Here is a 25043-nt window from a genome sequence, read left to right as displayed (position 1 = left end):
CTATTGGGAGATTGTTATTTTCCTTTTTCTTATGTATTTTCTATTGTAATGATTTATATCTTCTAAAAATAATAAAAATGAAAAAAAGAAACAAATGTAAGCAGCTTTTTAAGATTTAGTTGTGTTTTGAGGGTCTCAGATTTAGTCCTTGCAGGACCTTTTGGTATGGGCATGTAAGTTACTGTACACGTGTACGGAAGCAATGTTTACTAATTTAGATAAGTAACACACTTGTCCATGACACCAGCTACTTCCAGACTCACTTGCCCTTCAGGCTGCTTCCTAGGATAATCACTCACCAGGTGATCTTGTGTAAGCTCAGTGTCCCTGCAGGCCTCTGAAAAGAATATCATGTTTTATAGGCATAATAACAGGTGTCAGTGTAACAATTGTATTAGCATGATACCTATACTGGTATATTTTTTATTATGTTTCAAATAAAATAGTAGGAATATTAATATTATATTTTAATTATTATTATTATTTCTTTAATTCCCCCCCCCACCAAATTGCTAAACTTATGTGTACCCTCCAATACCACAAATATGGAACTAAACTATTTTTTTTTTTTTGCTAGCAGCTGATAAAATTAATTTTGGTTTAGTTACCGTTATTGACATTGTTCTTTTCATTGTACAATATGTAACCAAAGTTTGTAAATTATTTTTATTAAGAGACCTAGCCTTTTGCATTGTATTTGTTCATTAAAGGGACACTGAACCCAAATGTTTTCTTTTGTAATTCAGAAAGAGCATGCAATTTTAAGCAACTTTCTAATTTACTCCTATTATCAATTTTTCTTCGTTCTCTTGCTATCATTATTTGAAAAAGAAGGTATCTAAGCTTTTTTTTGGTTTCAGTACTCTGGACAGCACTTTTTTTATTGGTGGATGAATTTATCTACCAATCAGCAAGGACAACCCAGGTTGTTCACCAAAAATGGGCCGGCATCTAAACTTACATTCTTGCATTTCAAATAAAGATACCAAGAGAATGAAAAAAAATTGATAATAGGAGTACATTAGAAAGTTGCTAAAAATTTCATGCTCAATCTGAATCATGAAAGAAAATTTTTGGGTACAGTGTCCCTTTAAGTGAACGGATAGGTAAAATGAAAGATCTCAAGCTTACTGTGCAGTTAATTTTTTAGTTTAATTATTGTTTTGTTGTTTTCTTATTTCTTATGTTGTTTATCTGGATGCAGGCGGTGTATTTTAATTGGGAACAACTGTCATTTTTTTTATTTTGTATACATCTAATATTTTATAGAGGTATTATTCCATCTCAGTTAACGGGTTAAAACTTTAAAAGGTACAGTCTAGTCAAAATTAAACTTTCATGATTCATAAAGGGCATGCAATTTTAAACAACTTTCCAATGTACTTTTATCATCAAATTTGCTTTTGTTTTCTTCGTATTCTTTGTTGAAAGTTAAACCTAGGTAGGCTTATATCCTAATGTCGTTAAAGCCGTTGAAGGCCGCCTCTTATCTCAGTGCATTTTGACAGTTTCTCACAGCTAGACAGTGCTAGTTCATGGGTGCCATATAAATAACATTATGCTCACTCCTTTGAAGTTAATTTATGAGTCAGCACTGATTGGCTTAAATGCAAATCTATCAAATAACTAAGATAAGGGGGCAGTCTGCAGAGGCTTATATATAAGGTAATCACAGAGGTGAAAAGTAACTGTGTGGGTTAAGCAAAACTGGTTAATAAAGGGATTATTTATCTTTTTAAACAATACAAATTCTGGAGTAGACTGTTCCTTTAAAACCAACAAAGGATTGTTACATTATGATGTAGTGAATTAGGGAATGGTACAGCCTGATACCCTTGTATATGGCATGTGGATATAATACCATATATGTTCCTGCAGTCTCATTAGGATGTAAGATACAGATGAACTGATTGCAACCACTTCTGGAGTTTGGAATTTTTTTGAAAGGCACTTTGATACATTTTGTGTGTCGTGTGGAGTGTCCCAGCACCCTCTGGTGTTCAGTGTGTCCCAGAATGTCAGCCCATCCCAAGATCACACCCGCAGAGACCACAAATCCCACAGGAGACGCTGATTCATGGATTATACAGAGCACTCACCAACTTGACGCCTGCAAAGCAATAGACTGAGGCCCTGGCTCCTCTCCCCCCCTCCCTGTGTCTGTGCTGACAAAAACACAAACTCATCACAAATTACACATAACTTTTATTTGTATAGCCATTGCCTTCAGCAGTAACAGAAGAATTCTCAATCTGGAAGGGAAGGGAATATGTGTCGGGGCTTCACTACTCAGAGGGTAAATAAGTTTTAATTATTAGAATAAAATTTATTGGTCCCCTAACAGATCTGCATTGTACCTTTTACAGGTAAATATCAATTGAAAGGATGCTTATAGTAACTCTGATTTGGGCACAAGATGTTTCAACCTACTAAGTCCAAAGATAGGATGTATCTTCCTATCAGCCAGACAGTGGCACTAAATGCTATTGTTACTGTAAGCAAATGTATTTTACTTCCCGGAAATCCACTCACCTCACACAGTTTTGTCTAAATGTCTTCTTGGCTTATTATATATTAATGAAAATGAAACTACAAAGGATTAGTTACTGGCCATAAACCAAACCAACCCCTCTTCCGAGAGGGATGGTCCTAATAAATTACAACCCTCAATTATAGGTATAATTAGAAGAATATTTACACTGTTCTTGTGGAAAAGACGGACTGACTGGGATGGGTAACACATCTCACACATGGACACATATTTACAGCATATATAAAAACATGAAATAGACAAGCAGGTACAATGCATGCTGAACTGGCAGAAAAGGGTTAATGTTTTTTTTCTTCTTAAAGTCCATATTGCTAAATGATCAACACAGCACATTTTATCCTGTCACCTGGGGCCTGGCAGTATACTAGTGGTTAATACAGCACCCTAGCAGGTCCCCTGGGTGCAGCTGGTGCCTCTTTGGGCGTGGCGCTGTTCTCTTCCAGTGTTCCTCCCCACCCACTTTTATAGGCATATCCCCCCCCATAACAAAGGGAGAGTCTGTAAGTGGGAGGGGTGGCCCCCCACCCTTAGTTTAACGAGGGAGAGCAGAGAGGGATGTGTTCATATGACATCTTGACAGCTCATATGCCCCCTGGTTATAGCTATGAGGCACCGGGGAATGTTAAAATAAACTACATGGTTAGATAAGAATCAAAAAGAAAATGAATAATGAAAAAATGATTATATAGAAAAATCTCTGCTCAAGCACTGTCTACAAAAACTGCATCTGAACTTTCCTATGCTAGCATTACTTGTGCCCCATTTTCTCTCTCCCACAGCTATATAATATGCACTCCCCCTACTAATAATGCTGTCAGTACGTGCTCCTTTCTTAGCTAACACTGCAGGCTGTTCTCGCTATCTTCACTAAAACTACACCCTCTTGTTTCTTTTTCTTTCTAATTCTGCATCCTATCTTCCATTTTAGATTGGATAACACAACTATCTACTTCTCTCTGGTTCCTGCTCTATCTACCTCCACTAAAAACCGAAGCTTTAGATTGCCTCTTTACCATATAGACCACGCATTGCACCTACACTAAAACCTAAGCATTAGAAGGTCTCTTTACCATATAGACCATGCATTGCACCTACACTAAAACCTAAGCATTAGATGGTCTCTTTACCATATAGACCATGCATTGCACCTACACTAAAACCTAAGCTTTAGATTGCGTCTTTACCATATAGACCACGCATTGCACCTACACTAAAACCTAAGCTTTAGATTGCGTCTTTACCATATAGACCACGCATTGCACCTACACTAAAACCTAAGCTTTAGATTGCGTCTTTACCATATAGACTACGCATTGAACCTACACTAAAACCTAAGCTTTAGATTGCGTCTTTACCATATAGACTACGCATTGAACCTACACTAAAGACCTAAGGTTTAGATGTCCTCTTTACCATATAGACCGCACTCTGCACCTACACTAAGACCTAAGCTTTAGAAAACCTCTTTACCATATAGACCTCACATTGCACCTACACTAAAACCTAAGCTTTAGATGACTTCTTTACCATATAGACCTCACATTGCACCTACACTAAAACCTAAGCTTTAGATTGCGTCTTTACCATATAGACTACGCATTGAACCTACACTAAAACCTAAGCTTTAGATTGCGTCTTTACCATATAGACTACGCATTGAACTTACACTAAAGACCTAAGGTTTAGATGGCCTCTTTACCATATAGACCACACTCTGCACCTACACTAAGACCTAAGCTTTAGAAAACATCTTTACCATATAGACCTCACATTGCACCTACACTAAAACCTAAGCTTTAGATGACTTCTTTACCATATAGACCTCACATTGCACCTACACTAAAACCTAAGCTTTAGATTGCGTCTTTACCATATAGACCTCACATTGCACCTACACTTAAACCTAAGCTTTAGATGACTTCTTTACCATATAGACCACACATTGTACCTCTGTTTTAACAATGCAACTTGAGTTGATGTTAATTAATCTAACAATGAACCTGCACTTCTTACCACATTGTACCACACTGTACCCCTTTACCTTAGCTAATGTTCATCTCTAATCATCTCATACCCTTTAATAGCACTGCACCCTGCATTACACATCTTGTGACTACACCGCTTCTTGATTTATGGATTTAGCCTGAAAACATTTACCTATAAAACATTGCTATTAACTATTACTACCTGGTGGTAACAACAAAAATCTGAATTTAAGCCTTTGTAGATCTTTTTGTTTTAATACAGTAGTGTGTAAGTCCAATCTGTTGCACACATTATGAAGGTTTAAGGCACGTAACGTATACTATCTACAAAATAAATTAATACATTACAGCATCCCACATTTGTTTGCAGTCCTGCATTTTATTAGTGGGGGCAGACCAAAGTTTCACAGAAGAAACAGCCTACACACTCCAGTGTTGATAGTTGTAAAATTAGGTTGTCAGTTTGGCTGTGTTTGACTATTCTCCTCTGGTTCACTCTTTGTTTTGCTTGAGGATTCTGCAGCCCCCCGACTCTCACTGTCATGGGTTTTCATGTGTTTAGTGAGGTGATCACTCCGCATAAAGACTCGGCTACAAGAAGGGCAGGGATATTTTTTTGCCCCTGTGTGGGTCTGTAGGTGCCTCTGCAGTTCATCACTCCTTGTAAACCTCTTGCCACAGAAAAGCCAGTTGCAAACAAATGGTCGGTCTCCACTGTGCCACCGTAAGTGTGCTTTCAAGTGAGAAGTCTTAGCATATGCTTTTCCACAGCCTGGTATATGGCAGTTATGAAAAATTTTCCGCTTAGCTCCCTCTGCACCTGTGCCCACACGTTCTGCTTCCTGACAGTTGGGGCAACGGCAGGCAGCCTGTGCAGCACTTCGTGGCAAGGCTCGTCTGGCTCCTTTGGGACGAGGAGAGCCATCTGAGCCTTGGTCAGTGGGATGGGATTCTAGAGTGGGGTCCAATACTCCCATGAGGTGAGGAGTAGAAGGCAGCATGTGAGTTGGTGGCATGCATAGCTCAGAACTGTACCCTCCTGAAGATGCCTGGTGTGATGAAGGAGCAGGAAATCCACCAGCACCAGTTTGCAAATCAACCCAACTGGAAGTGGCATGAAGATCCCACCAAGGAGGAACACCTCCCTCTTCCCCAGAGTTTCCTGGAGCTGGTGGTCTTATCCACTGCTCATATGGGTGAGACATCTCAAAGGGTGGATGCAAGAATTTAGGGAATGGGTTGTTCTCTGATGATTCACGGCCTGCAAAACTCTGGCAGGGCCCTCTCACAGATGTTAGGGATGTATAGCGCTCAGCAGGAGGATACTGGAGCTCCTGGACAGAGTCAGGCTGCAGGGAATGGGCTGAATCAGCGTCTGTAGGATGATTGTATGGTTTCAGAGAGAGTTCAGAAGAGGAGGGAGAGCCAGGAGCCTCTGATGGCTGGTTACCCAGAGAGGAGCATACAGCAGTGAGCATTGCAGAGGGTGATCACCAAGAAAATATTATCTGTAGGATAAAGAATGAGAGAATGTGAGAATTTGAGAAGTGATTTACATAAAATGTTTGGAGAAACTAAACCAATCTCTGGTACAAGAAGTGTTTACTTTACTGTGATATTCTGCCTACCCCGTCCTGCCCTGAGTGCTACAGATTTCCTAAAGCTCCAATCTGGAGCCAAGTGTTTCCAAAGTATGAAAAAGAGAGAGGCCAGACTCCTATGTCTCCCGCCCTGATTAGATGTTTTTAAATACACAGAGGAAATGTAAATATAGTTTATCTTTCATCCTAAATATCCCAGGAGCCGGCAGCTATATTAAAGGGCTGAAGGATGCAAATTACAGTAATTATTGTCTGAGCTCTAACAAAGTAGAGGTTGAGAGAGACCCCAAGGATATTGGGGTCATAGAATCCAGGGGCTTGAAATTAAATCCCTGCAAAAACACAATGTAAATTCTGTTACCAAATAACACTATAAATCTATATTATGTATATCTTTATTTAATACATATTTACATTTGGTAGCAATGTATATCAAGTGATCTGCATAACAGCATGATAAAAAGCACAGGGACATGGAAGCAGTAATTTATCAGCTAAATGCATCACTTTAGTGCCAATACTCTACTTAAAATAAATAAATTACAATAAATACATAAACAAACATGTTTCAGTTTTGTATATTAAAGATACAACCTTACTATTTTAGCTTATGTGGCACTGTTTGTTTAGTTTTTAACTAGGTTAAAGGAGAATACAACAAGAAAAAAATGTCTGCATCAATATTCTCTATGGGAGCAAACTCTAAGCTTGTCATGTGTAAGAAAGAGAGAAACTGCACATCTGCACAAAGCTTAAAGGGACATTGTACTGTAACATTTTCTCCCCTTAATGTGTTCCCAGCGATCCATTTTTTCTGCTGGAGTGTATTAAATTGTTTACAAATAGCTCATATACCTTTATTTTGTCATTTGAAATAGCTGTTCTTAACAATTGTTAAAAAACATCTATACTGAACATTTCAGTACTTTAAAGTGATAGGAAACCCAAAATGTGCCTATTATGATTCACAGAGAGCATGCAATCATAAACAAGTTTCTCATTTACCTCTATTATCAAATTTTATTTGTACTCTTGGTATCTTTTGCTGAAAAGCAGGGACATAAGCTTAGGAGCCAGCCCATTTCTGGAGCACTATATGACAGCAGTTTTGCAAAACTGATATCCATATGCAAGAGTACTAGATGGCAGCACTATTCCCTCCAGGTGCCTACTTAGGTATCTCTTCAACAAAGAATACAATTGGAATGTAGCAAATTTGATAAAATAAACTTTTTTTAAATTGTATACTCTGTCTCATTCACTTTAAGTACTGGTTATAGACAAGCTATGTAGACATGAAGCTGCCAAAGAAATTACACTCCTAGCTTGGGGTTAAAGAGACAGATTTTAAAATGTTAACGTTCTATTGCTCTCTGTAAGTACTGATCTTTGTGTAATGTGACAGAGAAAATATAAGAAGGCCATTGTGCATATAAATAATAATAAAGATGCCTGTTAAAATATCAGCCCATTTTAGTTGTGGTTTCAACTAGAAAAAATGTTATTTCATATAGAAAAATAAACCTAAATGAACAATTATACATACATTGTATACTCTGCAGCTGGTATAACAAGTCACTGGAAACGAATTTTATACCACACTGTTCCTTTAAGTTTCTGTTTCTTTTCAGCATGGCAATTAGTGGCTTCTATGCAGCAGAATGGCTCATCTTTATGTCCATTTAACTGTTATATAAGAATTTCCCTAAATGAGCACAGGCCATTGGCCAATAGACCAAATTATTTAAACCACTGGTCAGACCTAAAAGAACTCATAACTTAACCTTCCAGTATTTTGGAACTCGGCCACAAAGAAATCTGTTTGGTTACATATATTTTATTAGTTATATTCATTGATATCATCTCTTAAAGGGACACTGAACACACATTTTTTCTTTCATGATTCAGATAGAGCATGCAATTTTAAGCAACTTTCTAATTTTCTCCTATTATCAAATTTTTTCAGTCTCTTGGTATCTTTATTTGAAAAGTAAGACTGTAAGTTTAGATGCCGGCCCTTTTTTGGTGAACAACTTGGATTGTCCTTGCTAATTGGACAGAACCAATAAAAAAAAGTGCTGTCCATGGTACTGAACAAAAAAATGACTGACTCCTTAGCTTAGATGCCTTCTTTTTCAAATAAAGATAGCAAGAGAATGAAGAAAAAAATGATAATAGAAGTAAATTAGAAAGTTGCTTAAAATCGCATGCTCTATCTGAATCATGAAAGAAAAAAAATGGGTTTAGTGTCCCTTTAAAGGGCATTCCAGACAAAATTGGAATCCACATGGATGCATTTAAGTTTTTGAATAGAAGAATTTTTGTAGTATACTGTAAACTGCTTGTAATAAAAGCTATAGCTGATTCAAATGTGTATTTAATTATGCACGTGCACCAGCATTTTAAACACAGCACTTTATCAGAGAGCCTAAGGTGCTTGTACTATCTGGTAATGACTAAGTGCCAGATTACGAGTGGAGCGCAAAATATCACTTACCTGAGCACAATATTTGCGCTCCACTCAGTAATACCAGCGCACGCAAATGTGTGCTGGTATTACAAGTTAAGTACAATGCGAACACGGCACTCACGAGAGTGCACTTCCATAGGCTCCAATGGAAACCTTGTTTTCATGCCGTGAGACACGGCATGAGAACCTAGCACAGTGAAGGGGGTAAGTTGCGCAGCGATGGGCAGCAAAGGTTAAATATATATGTATATATAAATATATATTTATGTGTTTATATGTGTATATACACATATATATATATATATGTATATAAGTATAAACATATATGTTTACTGGGAACACACAATTCCCTAGAGACTGCAATTTAAAGACAATTTTTAGTATGTTTTTTTTATTTTCTAACACCCCAGACCTGCTCACGTTTACACCTAAAAACTGTTTTTTTTTTTTTTTTTTTTTTTCTTTAAAAAGATGCTCATATTTTTTTTTTATTTAAAAAAGGCACACTACACTGTATTTAGGGGCAATTGGGCAACATTTTAAAAATTAACCAGAGGTCTGACCTCTGGTTAATTTTTTGAGCGCTAATTGCTACCACTGTAATGGCTGGTTATTTATTGTGCGCCCGTAAACGGATGAATTTGCCCGTTTACAGACGAGCAATAAATTAGCGCTCCACTTGTAATCTAGGCCAAAAGTGTTTAATTGCTGACATGATACAAGCCCCACTGATGTTCTGAGCAGCTGCAGTATTTAAAATGCTGGTGCACTGAGATATCTAACTGCTTCACATGCACATGCAGAGAAAAATGTTAACATTAAAACAGTGATAACTTTTATAATACATGTATATTGCAAATATGTTTCTATTCAAAGATGTAATTCATCTATGTACATTTAAATTTTGTCCATAATGTCCCTTTTTTGCTTAACCCTTTGAGTGCTAAGCACTTTCCTACCTGGGTGCTAAGGTGATTGAAGTTTTTTTTTTAAATTTTTATTTTTGAATTTTTTTTTCTTAACTTTTAGATATTTTTCTTCAGATCCCCAAGACTTACACTGTTGGAAATGTTAGGCGATTACCTTTCCAATGGTGGGTCTTGGGTGTCTGTAGCTGCTTAGATGCCTGAGATACAGGCGTCTAAGCAGCATGCCCCCTTTCCCTATACTTTCTATTGTTACTTGTTAATAAAGTTGCGCGGTGATGTCATCACGTCATTGTGCGTGACATCACCACACAAAACGTGAAGCCCCGACGATGCCTGTCACTTCATAGGCACGATCGCAGGGGGTAGGAGCGGGTGGGAGCCCCCAGATCTCCCTCAATGTGGGAGAGTGCTAGCGACGGCTCTGAGCCGTCGTTAGCACCAGAGTGGGAAACTCTGTGATGGCTCAGAGCTGTCGTTAGCACTCAAGGGGTTAAAGGGACATTAAACACACATTTTTTTCATTCATGATTTTGAAAGAGAATGCAATTTTAAACAATTTTCTAATTTACTTCTATTATCTAATTTGCTTCATTCTCTTGATATCCTTTGCTGAAAAGCATATCTAGATAGGCTCAGAAGCTGCTGATTGGTGGCTCCACATAGATGCCTCGTGTGATTTGCTCACCCATGCACATTGCTATTTCTTCAAAAAAGGATATCTAAATAATGAAGCAAATTAGATAATAGAAGTAAATTGGAATGTTGTTTAAAATTGTATTATTTATCTTAATCATGAAATAAAAAAAATGGGTTTAATGTCCCTTTAATTATAATGCAAAGATTCTAAATTGTCATAACTTACTGGCAGGATAGACAGACAGACAGAAAGACAGACAGATTAGATAGACAGATAGATTAGACAGACAGATTTATATAGCTACATATACTAGTTATATAGAGGTGATGCACTGTAAATGAATTCATTTGAGATCATCACTTAAATTTACAGTATTCACAGTATTAACAGTATAGCAAACACAACACTTTTTTTTATAAATTATAATGTTTTAAACTGTCCTAACTTACTAGCAGGATAGACAGACAGACAGAAAGACAAAGAGATTAGATAGACAGATAAATTAGACAGACAGATTTATATAGCTACATATACTAGTTATATAGAGGTGATGCACTGTAAATGAATTCATTTGAGATCATCACTTAAATTTACAGTATTCACAGTATTAACAGTATAGCAAACACAACACTTTTTTTTATAAATTATAATGTTTTAAACTCTCCTAACTTACTAGCAGGATAGAAAGGCAGTGGATAAGACAGACAGAAGACCGATTCTATGTAACTTTTCTATTTTTCTCTGTGGTTTTAATCTAATAAAGGAATTGATATTTTTTTAATCCACATAGGATACAACTTTGTCCTTTAGATAGATATGTATACTGTAAGCAGTCAGCGAGAAGATCTGATTTGGCTGACTGAAGCAAATCTGGAAGCAAAAACAGCCTAAGTAAGGGTTTGTCTTGAAGGCTTCCATTTTTTTTTTTTGCAAGCTTAAAGGGACAGTCAAGTCCAAAAAAAAAACTTTCATGATTTAAATAAGGCATGTAATTTTAAACAACTTTCCAATTTACTTTTATCACCAATTTTGCTTTGTTCTCTTGGTATTCTTAGTTGAAAGCTAATCCTAGGAGGTTCATATGCTAATTCTTAGACCTTGAAGGCCGCCTCTGCATTTGACAGTTTTTCACCAGTAAAGGGTGTTAGTTCATGTTTTTTTTTATATAGATAACATTGAGCTCATGCACGTGAATTTACAGAGGAGTGAACACTGATTGGCTAAAATGCAAGTCTGTCAAAAGAACTGAAATAAGGGGGCAGTCTGCAGAGGCTTAGATACAGGGTAATCACAGAGGTAAAAAGTGTATTATTATAACTGTGTTGGTTATGCAGAACTCGGGAATGGGTAATTAAGGGATTATCTATCTTTTAAAACAACAAAATTCTGGTGTTGACTGTAGCTTTAAATGATGCAAATTGTTTTTTTATTTGCAAAAACAACCCTGATCCAGAGAAATAGGACTGTATTAAAAGCACCATTCTCCTGGTCTCTAAAATATTTTTATATAAAGTTCTAGTTGTTTAGACATACAGTATAAATAGAAATGCATCATACATAGGGGATACCTGACGTTATCTTTTAAAGTGGACCAAACAAGGAACACAAACTTTATCTCAGCTATCCTAGGGTTCTGTAGCTTGTAGTAAAAAGACCCGGAAGCTTTTGCAAAAGACCTCTATAAAAAAATAAAATGTTCAAAAAGAATAAAAAATATTACTTTATTATTGATTAACAAAATAGCCTAAATACTCTGGTGAGTATGAGTGTGTCCTCTGCTCTAAGCAATCACTGTCTTTTATATAGCTGGTTTAGGCAAATTGCAGCAATTTGAATGTAACCTAGGTTACAGGACTTGCTTTTCAGCTTCCTTAGGGAACGTGTTACAAGCACAAATATTTAAACAAAAGCAAGGTATTTTACAGCAAAAGGTAGCAAGCAAAATACACTGTGTGCAGAATTATTAGGCAAATGAGTATTTTGACCACATCATCCTCTTTATGCATGTTGTCTTACTCCAAGCGGTATAGGCTCGAAAGCCTACTACCAATTAAGCAAATTAGGTGATGTGCATCTCTGTAATGAGAAGGGGTGTGGTCTAATGACATCAACACCCTATATCAGGTGTGCATAATTATTAGGCAACTTCCTTTCCTTTGGCAAAATGGGTCAAAAGAAGGACTGACAGGCTCAGAAAAGTCAAAAATAGTGAGATATCTTGCAGAGGGATGCAGCACTCTTAAAATTGCAAAGCTTCTGAAGCGTGATCATCGAACAATCAAGCGTTTCATTCAAAATAGTCAACAGGGTCGCAAGAAGCGTGTGGAAAAACCAAGGCGCAAAATAACTGCCCATGAACTGAGAAAAGTCAAGCGTGCAGCTGCCAAGATGCCACTTGCCACCAGTTTGGCCATATTTCAGAGCTGCAACATCATTGGAGTGCCCAAAAGCACAAGGTGTGCAAAACTCAGAGACATGGCCAAGGTAAGAAAGGCTGAAAGACGACCACCACTGAACAAGACACACAAGCTGAAACGTCAAGACTGGGCCAAGAAATATCTCAAGACTGATTTTTCTAAGGTTTTATGGACTGATGAAATGAGAGTGAGTCTTGACTGGCCAGATGGATGGGCCCGTGGCTGGATTGGTAAAGGGCAGAGAGCTCCAGTCCGACTCAGACGCCAGCAAGGTGGAGGTGGAGTACTGGTTTGGGCTGGTATCATCAAAGATGAGCTTGTGGGGCCTTTTCGGGTTGAGGATGGAGTCAAGCTCAACTCCCAGTCCTACTGCCAGTTTCTGGAAGACACCTTCTTCAAGCAGTGGTACAGGAAGAAGTCTGCATCCTTCAAGAAAAACATGATATTCATGCAGGACAATGCTCCATCACACGCGTCCAAGTACTCCACAGCGTGGCTGGCAAGAAAGGGTATAAAAGAAGAAAATCTAATGACATGGCCTCCTTGTTCACCTGATCTGAACCCCATTGAGAACCTGTGGTCCATCATCAAATGTGAGATTTACAAGGAGGGAAAACAGTACACCTCTCTGAACAGTGTCTGGGAGGCTGTGGTTGCTGCTGCACGCAATGTTGATGGTGAACAGATCAAAACACTGACAGAATCCATGGATGGCAGGCTTTTGAGTGTCCTTGCAAAGAAAGGTGGCTATATTGGTCACTGATTTGTTTTTGTTTTGTTTTTGAATGTCAGAAATGTATATTTGTGAATGTTGAGATGTTATATTGGTTTCACTGGTAAAAATAAATAATTGAAATGGGTATATATTTGTTTTTTGTTAAGTTGCCTAATAATTATGCACAGTAATAGTCACCTGCACACACAGATATCCCCCTAAAATAGCTATAACTAAAAACAAACTAAAAACTACTTCCAAAACTATTCAGCTTTGATATTAATGAGTTTTTTGGGTTCATTGAGAACATGGTTGTTGTTCAATAATAAAATGAATCCTCAAAAATACAACTTGCCCAATAATTCTGCACTCCCTGTACATGGGGACATGTATAGAGGGCAGCGGAGCATGCTGAAGGCTTATATAAAATACATAAAATAATAGTTATATGACCTAGAATCCCATGAATATAATAATAAAGTTATATGTACATACGTAATCTCTATTGGAAAGTTTATCCTGTCTGTCAATGGGTAGTTGCCCATGTTATAAGGGAGGCACATCTTTTTCTGCAGCTTCCCACCATCATGTGACAATTTATTTTTTATAAAATGTATATATAGTCTTGCATAATAAAAAGAATACAAATACACATTATGAAACAGCTGAACTCTAGCATAATACCCTCCAAAAGGGAAGGCCTTCCTCAAAACACCATGCTATATCGTAGCACCTTATACCTCAGCATTCATGTGCCTTGTTATGGAAATCAATCAGGCACTTATGGGGAAAGTAACTTTGTGTGCCTGTCTGGGGAAGAATCTATCCATGGTAATCAACTGGTAATTCCTACTTTATACTTTCCCAAACACACCTGGTTAGATTCACTACAGCTCTTGTGAAATGCAATGTAATCAGGAAACATGTCTGTGGTATCTGCTGTGCCCTATACTTTTAAAAGAATGGAGTAAAATGTTGGACTTCTAAGTTATTACAGCCCTATCCATTATTTTCACTATTCAGCTTGTATTTCCCCAGTAGATTCACTACATTTAAAGAACCATCTCTTCATTGCCAGTTCCACAGTCTGTGTGTAGAATAATGAGCTTCTTCTCAATGATTAATTCTGTGATTTAGTTTTAATTCTAACCAGCTTTTAGTGTTAGTCTCAATTTGTGCGCCCCTATTAAAAGGGACATGAAACCCTAAATTTTTCTTTCATTATTCAGATAGAGAATACAATTTTAAACAACTTTCAAATTTACTTCTATTATCAAATTTTGTTTTTTGTTTCTTGGTAATGCGCTACTGGGAGCTTGCCAAAGACATTGGTTGAGCCAATACAAGAGGCATATATGTGCAGCCATCAATAAGCAGCTAGTTCCCAGTAGTGCATTGCTGATCCTGAGTCTACCTAGGTATGCTTTTCAACAAATCATACCAAGTGAACTAAGCAAATAATAGAATGAAATTGGAAAGTTGTTACATTGCATGTTCTATCTGAATCATGAAAGAAAAAAAATTGAATTCCATGTCCCTTTAAAGGAATAGTATAGTCAAAATTAAACTTTCATAAATCAGATAGAGCAGGCAATTTAAAGCAACTTTCTAATTTACTCCTATTATCAATTCTTCTTCGTTCTCTTGGTATATTTATTTTAAAAAGCTGGAAAGTAAGCTTATTAGCCAGCCCATTTTTGGTTCAGCACCTGAGTAGCGATTGCTGATTAGGGGGTCGCCAATATTTGCGCGGGTTTGGTATCCTATATACGGCGTAACCTAGAAGTTACGCGCGTATATTTCTGCCGTCGCCCGTAGTTTTTTGGGCCATAGGCAGGTATACCAAACCCGCGCAATTTGGTATCCAATATACAGCGTAAGGACTTACGTGGCGAAAATGGAGAAATCTTACTCCATTTTCACCTCGCCACAAAAAGCAGCCGTAAGAAGCCTTACGCTGACTATTGGAGCCCCGTAACTCCCTAAACTGGCTGCTAAAATAAACCTAACACCTAACGCATGCGCAATATCTATCTCCCTGTCAACCGCGATCTTCTAAAATAAACATAACACCTAACGCATGCGCAATGTTTATCTCCCAGTCAACCGCGATCTTCTAAAATAAACCTAACACCGAACGCATGCGCAATGTCTATCTCCCTGTCAACCGCGATCCCCCGCCGCAATCCCTAATAAAGTATTTAACCCCTAAACCGCCACCATCTACATAAACTAACCCCCTACTGTGAGCCCCTAAAACCGCCACCATCTAACTGATCTATCCCCTAATGTGAACCCCTAAAACCGCCACCATCTAACTGATCTATCCCCTAATGTGAACCCCTTACACCGCCGCCATCTATATTAAAATTATTAACCCCTAATTTAATCTACCTACCCCGCCGCCAGCTATATTATCTATATTAACCCTAAGTATATTATAGTTAATATAGTTATTACATTATATATATTAACTATATTAACCCTAATTATATTAGGGTTAATATAGTTACTATAGTATTTATATTAACTATATTAACTCTATCTAACCCTAACACCCCTAACTAAATTCTTATTAAATAAATCTAATTCATATTATAAACTAAAATATTCCTATTTAAATCTAAATACTTACCTATAAAATAAACCCTAAGATAGCTACAATATAATTAATAATTACATTATAGCTATGTTAGGGTTTATATTTATTTTACAGGTAAATTGTTAATTATTTTAACTAGGTATAATAGCTATTAAATAGTTATTACCAATTTAATAGCTACCTAGTTAAAATAATTACCCAATTACCTGTAAAATAAATCCTAACCTAAGTTACAAATACACCTACACTATCAATAAATTAAATAAACTACAAATATCTATCTAAAAATACAATTAAATAAACTAAACTAAATTACAAAAACAAACAAACACTAAATTACAAAAAATAAAAAAAAGATTACAAGATTTTTAAGCTAATTACACCTATTCTAAGCCCCCTAATAAAATAATAAAGCCCCCCAAAATAAAAAAATTCCCTACCCTATTCTAAATTAAAAAAAGTTCAAAGCTCTTTTACCTTACCAGCCCTTAAAAGGGCCTTTTGTGGGAGCATGCCCCAAAGAAAACTGCTCTTTTGCCTGCAAAAAAAACACACAATACCACCCCCCAACATTACAACCCACCACCCACATACCCCTAATCTAACCCAAACCCCCCTTAAATAAACCTAACACTACCCCCCTGAAGATCTCCCTACCTTGTATTCACCCAGCCGGGCCGAACTCCTCATCCGATCCAGGCGATGTGTTCCAGCAAGCGGCAGTGAAGTCTTCTTCCATCCGGGCGATGTCTTGAAGCAAGCGGCAGTGAAGTCTTCTTCCATCCGGGCGATGTGTTCCAGCAAGTGGCAGAGAGTCTTCTTCCATCGGCGATGTCTTCAAGCAAATCGGCATCTTCAATCTTCTTCCTTCGCTCCTCCGCCGCCTATTTTAGGGTTTATTTTATAGGTAAGTATTTAGATTTAAATAGGAATATTTTAATTAATAATATTAATATTAGATTTATTTTAATAAGAGTTTAGTTAGGATGCTAGAGTTAGATAGGGTTATTATACTTAATATATATATAATATAATAACGATATTAACTATATTAACCCTAATATAATTAGGGTTAATATAGTTAATATATATAATATAATAACTATATTAACCCTAATATAATTAGGGTTAATATAGTTAATATAGCTGGCGGCGGTGTAGGGGGATTAGATTAGGGGTTAATACATTTATTATACGTGGCCGCGGTGTAGGGGGATGTAGATTGTAGGCAAAAGAGCAGTTTACTTTGTGACAAAGCCTCTCCAAAAGCCCTTTTAAGGGCTGGCAAAAGAGCTGTTACTTTGGGGCAATGCCACGCAAAAAGCCCTTATCAGGGCTATTTGTAGGGTTAGACTTAGGTTTAGTGGTAGGGATAGTTTAGTATTTTAGGGGTTAAATAATTTAATATAGATGGCGGCGGGGTAGGGGGATTAGATTAGGGGTTAATAATTTTAAAATAGATAGCGGCGGGGTAGGGGCTCACTTTAGGGGGTAAGTAAGGTAGATGGCGGCGGTGTTAGGGGCTCACTTTAGGGGGTTATAGATTTAATATAGCTGGCGGCGGTTTAGGGGTTAATAACTTTATTAGGTAGCGGCGGGCTCCGGGAGCGGCGGTTTAGGGGTTAATACATATTTTATTGTTAGGCTAGTGAGGGGGGATAGCGGATAGAGGGTTAGACGTGTCGGGCTATGTTAGGGAGGCGTGTTAGACGTGTCGGGCTATGTTAGGGAGGAGTGTTAGACAGTGCGGGTGATTTAGACTTTAGTCAGGTTTTGTAGGGGCCGGCAGTTTCTAACGTGCCGCAAGTCACTGGCGACGCCAGAAATTTGTACTTGCGCAGATTTCTGGACATCGCTGGTTTGTCAGACTTACGGCACGTTAGCATCTGACGGCGACATATATGGGATAGCTCGAGTTGCGAGCTGAAACTGCGGGCGACGTGGGTTCCCTCGCTTGCGCCGCAAACTACGATCTATATCGGATCGACCCCCAGATGGCTACATTTAGACACAAATCAGAAAGCGCTACCCAGGTGCTGAACCAAAAATGGGCCGGCTTCTAAGCTTACATTCCAGCTTTTTAAAATAAAAATACCAAGAGAACAAAGAAAAATTGGTAATAGGAGTAAATTAGGAAGTTGCTTATAATTGCATGCTCTATCTGAATCATAAAACTTTAATTTTGACTATACTATCCCTTTAATGTATTTGCTGTAAGTGCTGTGTGAGACTATACAGGTATTTTTAAGAGACTGAATAAGTGCATACATATGTGTGTGTGTGTGTAGGTTTTCGATCTTATTAGTTTTACAATAAATCTTATAAATAAAAAGCTTCTGGGAGACTGTATGCTGCCTTTCAATATTAGCCCCCAGCAGCTGGATTACAACTGGAATTACCAGTTTGTTACCAATCACTATACCATTTTCCAAACAAAACTAACTTCAGTCACACTAATTATAATATGATTTGTATGTCTATACATATCTCACTACAGAAACATTGCTAGTGGTAGAACTAGAGGGCATACACTATTCATTATTATAGCACCCTTAAACATCAAAAGGTGCCAGCTGCCCTAAATCTGCTTGTTTACATGTCCAGTTCTCTACTCAAGACAAAGGGAAAAATTAAAAAAAAAGGAAAAAGGGTATTTTATGGAAATAAAGTCAAGAATTATTAGCAGAATCTGAGATCCACCACCTGTACTCTTGTTACCATTGTGAACACTTAATTTTAGCTTTGAGGTTACCTTTGTTTGCACTCATACATGTTATGATCTTGAAAAATCCCAGAATATCACTTTAGCTGGGCTGGGATATCGAGAGCCGGCAAGTAGCAAGAGTGATGTCGTTATAGTTTGCCAGTCAGTAAAAAAGTTACAAGTCAGACGAGAAAATGTTATATGCCAAGAAGAATTCCAGCTAATATCTAATTCATTTCAATTTCTTACTAGTGCTAGACTAATGCACAGGGATAGGCAAGGTGTCCGTACATGGACATTGGTGTCCGTGACTAGCCCTTACAGTGTACGCCACAACCTTAGAATATCTTTTATTTCTGATTAAATAATAGGAATACAAAAATATGTAGTGTGAATAAAGTTAGTGGCTTGTCAAGAGACTGCTAGCGATATTGGGTGATAAGTTATGGAATAAAGCCTGAGTGAAATACTGGATGTGTATCTGCATCTGTATAATAACACCCGGCTCTATACAAAGACACAGTAGTGACACTGGCACAGGGGTATAACCAGAGGAGGGCTGGTTATAAAATCAGTGGCATCTGCATCAGTATAATAACACCCAGCAATATATAACGACACAGTAGTAACACTGGCACATGGGTATAGCCAGAGGAGGACTAGTTATAGAATCAGTAGTATCTGCATCAGTATAATAACACCCAGCACTATATAATGACACAGTAGTGACACTGGCTCATGGATATAGCCAGGGGAGGGCTGGTTATAGAATCAGTGGTATCTGCATCAGTATAATAACACCTATCACTATACAAAGACACAGTACTAGTGACACTGGGTCATGGTTATTGCCAGGGGAGGGCTGGTTATAGGATCAGTGGTATCTGCATCAGTATAATAACACCCAGCACTATATAATGACACAGTAGTGACACTGGCTCATGGGTATAGCCAGAGGAGGGTTGGTTATAGGAACAGTAGTGTCTGCATCAGTATAATAACAACAAGCACTATAAAATAATGTTTTTAATTTCAAATGTACCTTGGTCTCCTTCACTAAGGTCTGTACTTTGGAAAATGTCCGCCACAGCCTTTGTCTGTGCCTATCCCTGCTAATGCAGATAGTCAGTCCGGTAAATATATATTTATTACATACAGACATGGTTCCAGTAAGATGCATATTATCGACTATTTGAATACTATTACAGAGATAGCTTCCTCAACCTTTATGTACATGTTGTAAAACATTATCATAGTTGTTAAGGAACACCAAAAGGAAAAAAAGTGAGATTATGGCTCCCAGTCCTTTTAATAAATTCCTGATAAGAAAGTTTGGCCCCAATTGTAACTTAAAATGGAGTTATGTCTGCTGGACCTTTTAAAGGGACACTAGCAAAATATATTTCCCCATAAATGGTAAGATTGAGTGGCGTGTTAAGGGTTACACGTGAATCGATAAGGGGTTTATCGCGGCTAAAAAAAAAGGAAACAGGCGGCTACTGAGCTACTGAATAAAGAGGTGATTTATTTCCAAATAGAAATAGATGGTAGACAAAAAGCCAAAACTACAAATATGACACAACAAACCAGGGAGGGAAACAGCAGACTTACATGTTTCGCGCAGACTAGCACTTAATCATAGAAGCTTCTATGATTAAGCGCTAGTCTGCGCGAAACATGTAAGTCTGCTGTTTCCCTCCCTGGTTTGTTGTGTCATATTTGTAGTTTTGGCTTTTTGTCTACCATCTATTTCTATTTGGAAATAAATCACCTCTTTATTCAATAGCTCAGTAGCCGCCTGTTTCCTTTTTTGTTGTTTTGCGGCTGTCCACCGCTCCCTTGGGCTGGCTCCACACTTCCCCCTTCTCCTGAGTGGGTCTGTTTCTTTCTCTTCCCACTTACCCGACGGACGTTTCCTGCAGCAGCACCCTCTCTACTACACGTTTATCGCGGCTGTTTGTGCTCGTCAGGTTTTCCGCTCATATTACAAGTTACACTAGAATGATTACCGCGTCCTCAGAGCTTTGGTTAACTGTTTCGCGAAACAAAAAAGTGTCACAAAACACATCAAAAATATATTATAAAGTATAGATACACTCACAATAACACCATGGGGCCTATCTATCAAGCTCCGAATGGAGCTTGATGCGCCGTGTTTCTGGCAAGCAGTTATGAAGCAGCGGTCACAAAGACCGCTGCTGCATAACCTGTCCGCCTGAGCTCTGAGGCGGACAGACATCGGCCGAAATCAACCCGATCGAGTACGATTGGGTTGATTGACACCCCCCTGCTGGTGGCCTATTGGCCGCAAGTCTGCAGGGGGCGGCGTTGCAATGTGAGCTGCTGGTGCAATGCTGAATACGGAGAGCGTATTGCTCTCCGTATTCAGCGAGGTCTGGCGGACCTGATCTGCACTGTCGGATCAGGTCCCCCAGACCTTGATAAATAGAGGCTCATATATTAAAAATTATTAAAACAAGTATTGCACACAAAAGTTATAAAGGCTCAAAAATATGAGGTCTCAGGTGTTAAAAAAAAGCAAGCAAAGGGCTTTAACACAGAGATACATACATACACATGTCTAAAGATATATATGTATGTATATATATATATATGCCAGTAAACAAGGGTTGAGACTTGGCCCAAAACATGTTTGGCTGTTGTTCTTACTTGGTTACAGGCTTGTAACCTACACTTCATGTTTTTACATGCTATGGATTTTTTTTAAAAATATTTCTAAATAAGGTTTTTTGGATAGTTTTAAACTTTTGCTTTCTTTCTTTTTTAGTTTGGAGATGTGGGATTGCAGAGTGTGCCTACATATATATGTGTTAATATGTGTGTACATATGTATTTACAGACATATATACATATATAAACATATAAATACATATGTACATATATATTAATATTATTATTATTATTCCTCCTTATTTATAAAGCGCTAACAGATTCCGCAGCGCTGTACATGGGTACAAAGATAAATGTACAGTACAGTACAATATAAAAGCCACCAGACAAAGTTTAACAAACAAATACAGGGGGAATTGAGGGCCTTGTCCCCGTGGGAACTTACAATCTATATAGACATATATATATATATATATATATATATATATATATATATATATATATATATAAGTGCATTGGAGCCCTGCAGTTAAGTAGCTGAAAGCATGTATAATCATATTTATGCAATATTCATATTTAATAAAGTGTTATACTGTGTATTTACTGTACATATATTTTACATTCCAATCCTTCACATAAAGGAACATTTTCTATGTATTTGTAAATCAATATTCCTATATATATCTGCCTCTCTTCTGATATATATATTTGTGCAAAAAAAAATCATATATATATATATATATGTATTTATAAATAAATAAAACATATTCTTCTATGTGAAGAACGTTTAAAAATGTAAAATATTAATATTTTCATGTCGGGCTAGCACACTTGAGAATATGGGATCGTGTTTGCATGCGAATAGGGTGTTAGGTTTTTTCCCTACTGTTTTTGCTCCATTGAGTTATATGGGGGAATACATTATTGCAAGTGATATCCTAAGTTTGGATTTACGTGTGTTGTTCTAGCACGCAAGTGAAAACATTTTACATTCAACTCATAATACGAGTGCAACCCGTCGCGCACAAAAAGCTTACTTCTAGCGAAGTTAAAACTCGAACGGGATCGTTAATTAGCGCTCCACTTGTAATCTGGCTCAAAATGTTTATGTGTTGTAAAACAAACTTTGCACTATCCTTTCGTTATTTATTTTGCATGATTTTCCTATAATTTAAGGTTCATGTTTGGTGTTTTTAAATGGCCCCAAAAGAGCCTGTAACACTTTCCTGCTGGGTCCAGAACTGTAACCTTGAAACATCATTTATAGTGATTGCTGAATCAGAGTCAGTGTAACTGGCTGCAGCAAGAGAGATGCAATCATGCTCCACAGGCCTTTCAGAGGAAAATGAATTTGACAGCATTGAATTGTTATTTTATATATAGATATATTGCAATGCAAAATTTACTTGATATGTATGATGCAATAATGTCCCTTTAATAATAACAAAAAAATATTTCAAAATACCTCTATTTTAAAAAGGTTAAAGGGACATAAAATAAAAATTTAACTGGTTCAGATAGAAAGCGCAAATTTAAAATCTACTGTTATTATCAAATTTACTTTGTTGAAAAACATACCTAGATAGGCTCAGGGGCAGCAATGCGTTATTGGAACCGAGTTTGTGATTAGTGGCTATGACAATGTGCCTTTTGTCATTGACTCACCAGATGTTTTCATCTAAGTCACAACAGTGCATTGATGCTTTGGAGATGACTTTAACTATGTATTTAACCCCTTTTCAAGAGTTTAACACACAGTTTTATTAGTGAAATAATTAAATGCTCTAACACAGAGCATTCTGCACTTTCATGTCCGTTTAAAAGTTGGGCTATAAAATGGAATTAGAAGGATATGTGTGTTGCGCACTGCAGTATTAATTCTCATTGGCTGCCAGGGACAATTCTTACAGCTGTATTTGTTAAGTCTCCTGGAGCCTGGGAATAATAGACTATGTATTCAATGCAAGAACAGGCATTTAAAAAACCTAAAATAAAATTATTATTTTTTTACCTACAACCTACCTTAGGTGGAACAAAGAAAAAAAAATATGTGCAATTTCCCTTTAATTACAGATATGCATGGAAACTTGTTGATACAATAACACTTTTGACAAATATAATGTTATGCTTTAGTATATAATTAATCACTTAGTGTTTTTCTGGCCCAAAGTAGGACCCCCATCTATTCTGGAGCAGTAGAGGCTCAAATTTACTGAGGTAGGTATCAGCTCACCTCCTCCAAGTCTAATCTTTTTTATTATCCATCAAGGACTAGATTTGGAGACTAATAAAATACAGAGTATTTGGTGATTGGAAAATTCACCTAGAATCTAAATTTCCACAGAGGTTTATGTTATTAAATCAGTAATGATTGCTATAGATCTGTGTGTGAAATCTTTATAGCCCTGTGCATTATTAATAACATTTGGTGCATGCTGCTTGTCTATATAAAACATATTTTAATGTTACAGAACACCAAGTTGCACAAAGCCGTATGCAAATCCCAGGAATTCCTAAATTAATGGGTTTATTGAATATATTGTATTTATGATAAATAGTTAATTTGTATACACACGTTCTGTTTTTAATGTTCATTTCTCTTCATAAAAAAACAAAAATGTAAGTGGAAATACAACAGCAAAATTATTTAGAAAGTGCTATAAGCTAAATTTGTATAGGTTGATCTGTACAGTAAAGGATTTTCATTTCATAGCATCCATACTCGCTGTCTTTAAATGGACATAGAACTATACTGTTCTGCTAAGAAATGAGTTCCTGCCATAATTGTTTTAAAAATCTCTGCTATGGGTTAATCACCAAAGCCAGGGGTGGTAATTCATTTAGTCCCAAATTGTTAATAATCTCTAAAATAAATTATTGGGTGTTCCATAGCACGTTTATAAGGGGGATAGTAAAGAAATATTCAAGCTATTACTTCTTCCTTTTAAATCCACACACACATATATATATAATATGTACACGTCTAGGTAAAGCACAAGTCAGTTTACATATCCTATATTTGTATCACAATCACAAGTAAAGCACAAAATCATTATATTACTCATACACCTACCTTTTCAATCTGTGTAGAGGATTCTGGGAATATCCTAAAAGCAGCAGTCAGGAGCTTTTTATGATCGCCAGTGCTCAGCAGCCTAGGAACATCCTGAAATCAGAATCATTGTAACTCTCAGTTTGTTAGTGTCAGAAGTTAGAGATATCTGCACACTTGGGCAATCAGTTTATCTCATGTGGGGCGTTTCAGTCAGTAGTGAAGGATTCTGACGATATCAGTAACCTGTAGACATCCTATGTATAGATGATGTGACAGCCTGAGGTGTCTATGGGTTAGCAGCAAACCTCAGCAGATTCTGTGATCAAACACGGACTATATGTCAGGAGGATATTCACTTCCAGAAACAAGTTCCCTTCATACATTTGTGCTCAGAAAACTGTTGCGTAAACGAAGCATCTGATTCCCTGGTATCGATAAACTGGATCCTATTGACAATTTATAGATCCTGTTCAATCCAGCGCATGGGGTGTACCTTTGACTAGTTGCATGATAATTCCTAAAATCAGCAGCAGGCTATGGAAACGTTATCAGTTGCCAAAAATAAATCCCGAGGCCATAAATAATAAATAGCTTTTACCTATCCTGAGATGAGCAGTCAGTCATTTGGGGACTTTGTGATCAGCAGTCTTTAGATGTCTGTCAGTCCTATAACCTCTCTCAGATACAAGATCAGTAGCGCTGTGCCATCCTGCAATCAGCCTGTGAGTCTTATGGGATCTCCTGCG

General features: G+C 37.3%; 1 protein-coding gene across 1 annotated transcript; it reads right to left on the bottom strand.

The window, feature by feature from the left end:
* Positions 1 to 2984: 2984 nt before the first annotated feature.
* SP6 (Sp6 transcription factor) lies at positions 2985 to 25043 on the bottom strand. Its single transcript, XM_053693886.1, has 2 exons — positions 24316 to 25043; positions 2985 to 6044 (listed from the first exon to the last, which is right to left on the bottom strand). Exon 2 carries the CDS (start codon positions 6012 to 6014, stop codon positions 4995 to 4997), a length of 1020 nt encoding a protein of 339 aa, XP_053549861.1. The 5' UTR covers positions 6015 to 6044; positions 24316 to 25043; the 3' UTR covers positions 2985 to 4994.

The sequence above is a fragment of the Bombina bombina genome, chromosome 1, assembly GCF_027579735.1.
Source record: "Bombina bombina isolate aBomBom1 chromosome 1, aBomBom1.pri, whole genome shotgun sequence".
NCBI lineage: Eukaryota > Metazoa > Chordata > Amphibia > Anura > Bombinatoridae > Bombina > Bombina bombina.
Note: the sequence above shows the minus strand (reverse complement) of the source record. Positions and strands in the feature narration are given on the sequence as shown.